The sequence below is a fragment of the Macadamia integrifolia genome, chromosome 1, assembly GCF_013358625.1.
Source record: "Macadamia integrifolia cultivar HAES 741 chromosome 1, SCU_Mint_v3, whole genome shotgun sequence".
Taxonomy (NCBI): domain Eukaryota; kingdom Viridiplantae; phylum Streptophyta; class Magnoliopsida; order Proteales; family Proteaceae; genus Macadamia; species Macadamia integrifolia.
Window position 1 is genome coordinate 21,120,696 of NC_056557.1, and position 8,969 is coordinate 21,129,664.

Below are 8,969 nucleotides of genomic sequence, written 5' to 3' on the forward strand. Positions count from 1 at the left end.
TTGAGATTAAATCAAAATTTGTTTTGTTGTGATCAAACCTCTTACTTGTAGAGTTATGGTCAGTTAGGGTTCTTAATTCCAATGGGTCTATGATTATTTAAAGTAAAATATTCATGCAAGATTCAGTTTGACCCAATTCCATTAATAGATAGTAATTACATTGTGCAACATAATCTTTCTCTGTTAGTATTAATCTATTGTACGAGGCTTTGGGAGGTGTAAATGTACACAATCTTACCCCTTGTTTTGCAGGAGAAGCTATTTTCAAGAGTCTATATTTATCTGCTAGTAAAAGTCTGAAATGATCAAGGATTTTCAGGGTTGGGCCATGTTGTTTGCATATTATCTAGCTAGGAAGGTTTGGCTAGGTAAATTTAACTGTTGTGGACTTATTTTATTTTTTGGGCTATAGTTTTTCTCAACAGAATGATGAGGTTCACCTTACGATCCAAAGGTTGGAGATGTCACCTCCCACCTTCCCCGCATTGAGTGGTCCTGAATGCACATGGAGAGTGGATTCTCATTCACCATGGCCTTAGAGAAACCTGGTCTTTTTTTTGTTTTGAACTTTTGTTTGCTGTCCATCACATTGTGGATCGAACCAATAAATACCCTTGTAAATAAGGTAGTCAACTCATCATTCCTCTTTCATTTAGCTGTAAGCACGGTCCAAGAGTTGCAAATCAGTTACAAAATCTGCCTCAGCCAATTCGGATTCCAATCCAAGCCGGAATCAACCTGAACCAAGAAATACAGAATGAATTGTGGCCGGATCAGGATCAATCTCAGCCAATTTGACCAATCAGATTTCGATCCCTCGAACAGTAGCAAGTCTTGACAAATTTCTTAAATAATATTCAGCGTGCACAGAGAGGAGACATTTGCTGGTTTATCAAACTCACAGAAAAGTACCCATTGGATGGTTATTCCTCATCCCTTTATTCCCCAACATTTAAGAAGGAACTGAACCTACTACAGCCAAAACTGTTGTTAGCATTCCACTGATAGATAGATATAGAGTAGCTTCAATGTTGATTGTAGAGGATAAGCTCCCATAACAAATTTCTGCCTCATTCAGGTATCGTTCACACCTGTGGATTTGTTTCAGCACACACTGAATTAATTTGCTGGAGCAACATAGTACAGCACCTTTTAAGAACACAAAAAAGAGGAAACAAGAGATGAATGATGGTGAAGCCATTACTTTGGAGGAGTCACAGGGGGTTCTGATCATTCAAACTGTTTCAGCCATGACAAGATGACTTCTGCTCCTTTCTCCCATGAACAATCTAACATCATATCATGAGCAACCCCTTCAGTACAAACTGGCTGCACCCCATAAAATCTTGCTGTTTCATCAAGGCCTTGAGCATCCTACAAGCATCATCCATTCATTTTAGTTTTAAATCATCAGCCAGAAACAAGTGATTTGAGCTTACTCTTTCAATGTCTGCACTTTATGAAGCATCATGCAATGAAGTTCAACACGAGATATTTACTTCTACTGTCTCACCATATGAAGCATTGATGTTTAATGCCCACACTCTTTAGGCTTTGAATACGAATACAAATGGATTCTTGTCAAAAAAAAAAAACTGTGAGCAAACAGTAGTTGATGCCATGAAGCGTATGTTAAGATTAGATTTGACCACTGAAATATATTAGATGTTTTACACGTCTATGCCAGTCAGATGTTCTTTGATATAGATTAGCTTCGAGTTTCTTCCGTTTTGTATCATTATGCTATGCAATTGAATTCCAGAAATTGTTTTATCGCATAGAATCATCAATTTTCATGTATTTGCTTTCGGTGATTATCACTCACTAGGTGATGAATTATCCCAAGTGTAATAGACACGGGATTGCACTAGTTTAGGTGTCAGCAAATCATAAATAGTAGCCATAAGATCACATGAAGAGCTGATCCTGGGCATCATGTGGTCTCCAAATGATTATCCGGAACTAGCATAGGACAACTAAGATGGCTGGTCAACTTGCAAGTGATTGATAGCTTCCATAGCATTGAGGCACCAACACAGATAATGGCTTATATAACATAGTTGCCAACGCATCGTTGCTTAGGCATCCAGGCGGCTCAGCCTGGACTGGCGCCTGGCTAGTGTCGCCTTGAATTCCCCCCCCTTGACCGCCTTGATTCACCTACTTGCCGTGACAACTATGGCTTGGACCACTCTAAGAATTCTCAAATACAACATGCATGTTTGTAACTTATTAACTAACTTCCCTGTTTTAACATTAACATCATAATTAGAACCAAAAATTCTTTCCACATTTGTAGTGTCAAGGTGAAAAAATAGGTATTAGGACATCATGAACATAATTCAGTCGATATATTCATAAACTGTCGTAAAATAGAAGGAAAAATATCTGAGGTATAAACTAACCACAATGAAGTCATTGCCAGCACCTAATACAAGGACTGGAATAGATATTGGAACTGAAGGAACAGGCAATGATGCATTAAGCTTCTTCAGATCAAACAATGGCAGACTTGAACTTTCTTTCATTAGCTCCTGGTAACTGCAAAAAACATAGATTGGGCAAACTTCAACTCCAAGACTATTGACACAGGATGGGTGGGGCTCTGAATGTGTACAAAGGAAGAGCCAAGTAAATAAATACAGGAGGTTTAGCTGGCCCTCTTAACCACACAAGCTCTCTTTGTTCTAGTTCTTAATTTGCGTCTGACTGTATTTGGGTTGCATTCTTCCTGTTGGGCTGCTTTGGCCTAATCACCTTCTCTCTCTTCTTCCTCTCCTCCCCCACCCCCTTCATTCAGCCTAGTGAGAGGGTTTTCACATGGAACTTATTTATGTAGTTATTGTTCAATATGATTACCATGGGTCCATTTTAATTATCACATTTTCAACTTACACTATAAAAAGAAGTAAAATGGGAATTTCAAATTGGTTGTACATATGCCATGCAAGAGAAGATTAAATAAATTATCTGTAACTTAGGGCACAATCAGGCTCTAAACTGCAAAATGTATTTTTCTTTTGCATTTTTTGGATGGAAAAAAGTGCAAAATGTTGGGCGACCAAGGAAAAATGTCTGAGAAGGAAAAGCAGCTGACATGAGGATGTCAAGATAGATAATTAGCATGACTATATATGAATGTATTTGGGGGAAGGGATAATTAGCATGACTATATAGGAATGCATTTGGGGGGAAGGGATAATTAGCATGACTATATAGGAAAGCATTTGGGGGAAGGGATAATTAGCATGGCGATATATGAATGCATTTGGGGGAAGGGGTGGCACCAATGTAAGTAAACTAGACAAGATCAGTGAGAGTTAGCAGATATGGTTCATTCATGTTCATGAAGACCACTTGTTACTGGAGGGGTAGATAATATCCAGATGAAGGGTGTAAACAAGACAAGAATTTCAGTACTGAGAAAAGATCAGATGACTCAAGTGATCTGAAACTTTAGATTCAGCAAGAAAGGTGATCACTTTACACTTGGTTGAAGATTAAATACCATATCATTTGCTGCATGTGCATCAGTGTTCGTGTTTATTTACATACTTCATCTGTTCCTTGCCATCACATACATATTTATGTATTGTTTTATTGTAATAGTTTGCATCAAAGAACCAAAAGTAAAAGTGCAGAACAAACCGTTGCACTAGATGATCTTCCATTTCAGCAGAGAAAAAAGTTTCCTTGCAAAGAGGCAAAGATGTTGCAAAAGCTTTTGCGGCCAAGCTGAGTGTCACCAGCCAAGGAGTTTATAAATCAGCAACAAGTGGACAACATCAAAATCCAGGCCATGACTTAGGGGGAAAAGGAAAGATAATTGAAGGTCCTATGCAAAAACTCATCCATATCCTTTGATACAAACTATCACACCATCTGGATTAGAAATAACTAGCAAGATGTCTGATTCCCTTACATCTACATTCCATATATATATATATATATATATATATTTGTGTGTGGGTGGGTGGGTGGGTGGGTGGGTGGGTGTGACTTCTTACACCCTATAGATTCTAGTGATGGCCTGTCTATTTGGTGAGCGAGGAACAACCAAAGTCTATTTTCATTACAGAAAACTACGATTTATGGAAATCAATTTTGTGAATGGACAAACCCATTTTATGGTCATGACTTTGTGCATGAGGCTTGTCCTCTACAACTTTAATACTCAGCTTATCCAATTAAGCCTTATACCAACTAAATGGGGTTGGCTACTCAGATCCTCGTTTGCTATTCAACTCTATTCAAAGCCATCTTGTTGTCAACCTTAATCCTTGCTTGCCTTTTCTCACTTCTTCCACAGTCATTTTAGGCTTGTCCAATCTGATCATTCCTCTTGACTGGTGCATCTATATCATTATTGCACATGTCCGTGCCACCTCACTTTCTCTCAACTTACCATGTATTTGCACTACTCCTAGATTACCTCTAGTGTTCATTTCTCATTTTATCTTTTCTAGTTTTGCCTCGGTTGTATCATCCTGCAAATTTAGTGCATTTATATAAAGAAAAAAACTAATAATTTGAGAATAAGAGAAGAGTACAGTTTGGTGGAGTCAATGGTTAAGGACTTAAGCTTTCTCAATCTCTTTTTTGGGGAAAATGCTTTGGTGGGAAGGGCGAAGCATAATGAATTCAATGGCCCATTGATGGAAAGAACTTTAGCTAGTTAGGCTGCCATATGGTTCTAAAAAGGCTTATGGTATATGTCATGGACAACCTTCTCCAGGAAATTGCACCACAGAAATCCAACTACATGACCAAGTTGGAGAAGCCATATGTGGCCTCCACATCTTGGGTTTCTTGAAGCTCTTAGATCATGCAGGCAACATTCACATGAAACCTTAAGCCAGCAATTGCCGCAAGTATGGCTCAGTCTGCCAAGTCCATGATATCAAACATGGATGCACCAAACTAGACCAATTCAAACCTGCACTGCAAGATCACACCACCAACAGTGTCCCTGTGGCCTGTGGGTGCCTGGCCCAAAATTATCAGCTCTCAGCACATTAAACCCTCTTACAGTCTAACACGGGTTTCTTGTCTAGTGACACTATCACATACCATTAGGTGTAGCTATGAACCCTTGTCCCCTCAAGGTGGATCTTTGATGCTTGACATTTTGCCAAAAGGAACTTCCCCTCTCATTCCCAAGCGCTCAGAAGAGGGGAGAAATGCATATAATTTATTCACAAAAATGCTACTAGATTATTCCACACTCAAAATATCACTTACATTTCCAGCCCCACCCCAAGCACACTTGAGTCACATGGTCACAGTGGCTGACCCACAAGTCACACTTGACCTTAGCCTACCCAAGCCTTCTCATGACCACAAGAAGAAGCACCAAGACATCCATATAAGGCAACACATACCAAAGGCACACAACAGTGCCACATTCCCACTCCTCTTAATGGGTCATACCCAAGAAATAACCAAGACAGTTAGATTATGACCTTCCTATAGTATATGCATTGTTTGAGAAGGCATCCTGCCCCTTTTCTACTGAATTTTAGAACAAAATAAATTGATCCTTACACATCGCACCTTGTAAGATTTACAGAACTCCTTTGGAACTTTATGTTCTGCCCATTGAGATTGGAAGTGGACCATGCTGGCTTTGATTAAGGAAATGATGTTTGTTTGGTGTAAATGCTTCTCGATAGGAAGATTGTAAATGGTGAGGAAGCTGGCCCACTATGTAATCAATGGTGCATTTAATGCAAAGTGTAGTTGATCTAGCCACATCATTGTTACCGCATGTTTCTCGGTTTCAATGTATTAGATTATTCATAGATTTGGATAATCAGTATCAAAGGAAGGTATAGATTACTATTGCAGGCCTCCATGCAACTGCTTCAGCTGCCTACCTTTGGATCAATTCATAAATTAGCATTCTTAATCTTCTATTATTTTATTTCACCAAAAAAGAAAAAAAAAAAAATCTTCTCTAATCTTTTATAATAAATACCATTTAAAAAAAAAATAAATAAAGAAATACACAGATAGATCCTTTCCAAGTGAAAAGACAATACCTTGACAGCAGCAATAGGTTTTGAAAAGATATACCGCCATACTAACCCACTAAATAAATGACAAAGGGATCCATTAGAAAGAGTCAATCACATTAAGGGAATATTAAAAAAAATAATAAAAAAAGAAAAGGGACTAGACATGGAGTCACCTATTTCCTGAAGGAGGTACAGAGCAGACAAGCACAGCTCCTGCAAGTCGTGGGTGCAAACTTTCCCTCTCTACAAATAAGAAAAGTGTAATGTATGAACACAAGAATAAGAAGAGAAATAGATGATGCAAGTGCACAAACCACAGAATCATGAAGATACAACTGGCAGATCCAAGTACAATTACTTGAAACATGGAATGCAAATCATTGATACCTGAGAAGTGTCCACTCATATTTGAGAGATAGGACTGAACAATAAGTCCCCCAAATGAATGTCCAAGCAACACAGGCGGCAACCTGACCTCTTTCCGGATGAAGTCAGCAATATCACTTGCATGTGTCTACTGCAGAGTTTTGGGAATGGGAAGTAATTAACAAAAGAAATACTACCAAAATGGATGCCTTATAATGTTTTAGAATACTGAATGTACAACACAAAACTTAATCAAGAAAGTAGCTGTCATTATTTTGCAAACAATGAATGCTAAAATACCTGAAGAGAACCAGCTGAATCCCCTGCAGGCACATCACTAACACCCTGAACAGGTAACAAAACCATGTTAGACCAGCAAAGAATGGCAAATATTGAACAATGTCATAATTAAAATCATTAAGTTTAGAAAAGCTGTAACTGTAATAGAAGAAAGGACCTTAAATTACAGAATTGGAAACTTATAAAGCAATCTGGAGAGTCATACTACGCAGCTTCTCATGCTGCATCAATTTGCAGCTTCTGCTTTGAAAAAGAATTAGGTTTTCTGGTCCTATTGTAAAAGAGGGGGAAGTAAAAGCTGCACTAGGAGCCCTTATATGCAGTTTGGAGACAGTGAATGACATGGATATTGGCAAATTATTGATAGAAGGGATTCAAATACTGGTGTAAGGTGGATGAAAGCAGGAATATGGTGACTCTGGCGCTTTCAACAACTAATAAGAAAGGGGACATCTTTGGCTCCATCATTCAACATTTGGTTCCAATGGAAGCCAGTGTTCCAATGGAAGCCTCGATCGACAAACACGTCAGCGGATGCCTCGGCCAAGGCCTATTTTACCGGGACATGACAAAGGATACAACTTCAGTACAGCTAAGATTCCATTTCATGCATTCTATTTTCATTAAGCGTCGAATACAGGAGCAACACAGGTGCAGGACAAAATTTAAATTGTCCCACCTAACATTGGTTAGGACTCGGAGTTAACAGAGAAATACACATACAGGGTCTTATCCAACATAGTATTCTCTTGGATTCTTATCCACACTAGAACCCTTTCTGGTGTGTGGTTATTGTTCTTTTGAAGGGGAATTGTAAGTTTTTCTTATCCCCTCTTTTAACAAAGCATTGGTTATCTACCACATACAAATTATTCCTACATAATAAGAGAAAAATAAAAACTAAAAAATTCTTCTAACTTAAAATTGAACCTCCTGAGATGGAGCTTACAGTTCATCTAAATATCAGTTCCAAGGGACTCAAGAAAGTTAAATTAAACAAATAATCATCTGGGCACGTGATAAAAGTCATGATTTTTCAGTTAGAAATTGAACCCAAGTAAGATTATGTTTCCAAAAACTAAAAAACTAGTCACTGATTCCAACAGTAACAGCAAAACATCTTTGGACAATAGTAGAATTTCGGAAAATGATAGCTGTTACTAAATCCTAAAAAATATCAGAGCACGTTAAAACAAAATCCAATGCCTTGAGCACCAAATTATTGAAGGCTAAAATGAAAAAAGATCACCTGACCCAACAAGCTAACTGCGTAGCAATCGTACCCAAACCTAGAAAAGTAGGACAACCAGTGTACAGCCCAACACCAAGCTGCGTGGAAGCTTCCATGGACAAAAACCAGAGGTGGGTATCTCGATCTCTCCATTTCCTCACCTGTGTTGTTTCTAACACCCTTTTGTAAGATAACCTCCATGTTCATACCAGAGGGGAGTTCATGGAAGAGACGAGTTTGCCCTTCCTTCAGCTGGTAAGGTACTCGCGTATTTGCTTTTCCAAGGACGGCAAGGGTCTTCGTTTTGGGCTTCCGGGTTGGGCGGAAATTTAGACTCAGAAGAGGACGAGAAGGGTTAGTTTGGATTGAGATAAGAGTAGCAGCCATGGAAGCTGCTAACACTGCCATTGTAAAACTTTGCAAGAGCTTGGGTTCCAGGTTGCCGAGGTGGGATTTCATGTTTTATTTATTTATTTTTATTTTTTATTTTTCTAAATATCGGGGTAAAAGAAAAAATGCATTAGATAATATCATTCTGATTATATGCCATCTTCATTCTCTACGTACGGACCTACTAATTAGATTATTATATGCAATAGTCTTAAGATCCCTTAGTAATTAAAGTCTAGTAATATTACAAAAAGTAGGATTACCGAGGATGATTTTCCAAGTCGTGGCATACCATAATTAGAGTTCAAGGTCATAATTCTAAGAATTTCTTGAATTGTTTATGAAACAGGATGTTGATCTCTTCAGCATCACTTCAAACTTTGTCAATGGTCCAGTTGTTTGTTCTCGCCCATGTCAGCCCTTTCAAGAGGCCTAATGCCTCTGCTTCACCACGGTTTTGTGTCAAAACATAGTTAGCTTCCCATAAGATATCATGACTATGGTAGAGGAAAACAAAAGCTCATGCTGACATATTTGTCTTTTTGTCATTGACACTTGTGATAATAAGAAGATTTGTGCTTTGTGGGAGTGGTGTGAGGCTTGTAATCTAAGTTGAGACGGTTTGAAGGCTTGTGTTGGATAATGGGTTACACAACAAACTCGAC

At 38.5% G+C, this 8,969-nt stretch overlaps 1 protein-coding gene across 4 annotated transcripts; it reads right to left on the bottom strand.

Annotated features, from left to right (window-relative positions):
* Window positions 1-621: 621 nt before the first annotated feature.
* Window positions 622-8,373, bottom strand: LOC122082464. Of its 4 annotated transcripts, XM_042650426.1 has the most exons (9): window positions 7,933-8,373; window positions 6,684-6,728; window positions 6,405-6,531; window positions 6,191-6,260; window positions 6,042-6,090; window positions 3,649-3,746; window positions 2,406-2,541; window positions 1,205-1,374; window positions 622-1,091 (listed from the first exon to the last, which is right to left on the bottom strand). In XM_042650426.1, exons 1-8 carry the CDS (start codon window positions 8,371-8,373, stop codon window positions 1,231-1,233), a joined length of 1,110 nt encoding a protein of 369 aa, XP_042506360.1. In that variant the 3' UTR covers window positions 622-1,091; window positions 1,205-1,230. The 4 variants fall into 4 exon arrangements, 3 of the variants coding, with proteins under 3 accessions (XP_042506360.1, XP_042507004.1, XP_042507736.1); XM_042651070.1 differs by lacking the exons at window positions 3,649-3,746; window positions 6,042-6,090; XM_042651802.1 differs by lacking the exons at window positions 2,406-2,541; window positions 3,649-3,746.
* Window positions 8,374-8,969: the final 596 nt, after the last annotated feature.

Coding starts and splice junctions, on each gene's coding strand:
- LOC122082464 (XM_042650426.1), bottom strand. CDS start 8,373: ATGAAATCCCACCTCGGCAACCTGGAACCCAAGCTCTTGCAAAGTTTT. Junction 6,261..6,404: donor TATGAGTGGACACTTCTCAG/GTATCAATGATT, acceptor TCTTATTTGTAG/AGAGGGAAAGTTTGCACCCA. Junction 1,375..2,405: donor CTGGCAATGACTTCATTGTG/GTTAGTTTATAC, acceptor TGATGCTTGTAG/GATGCTCAAGGCCTTGATGA.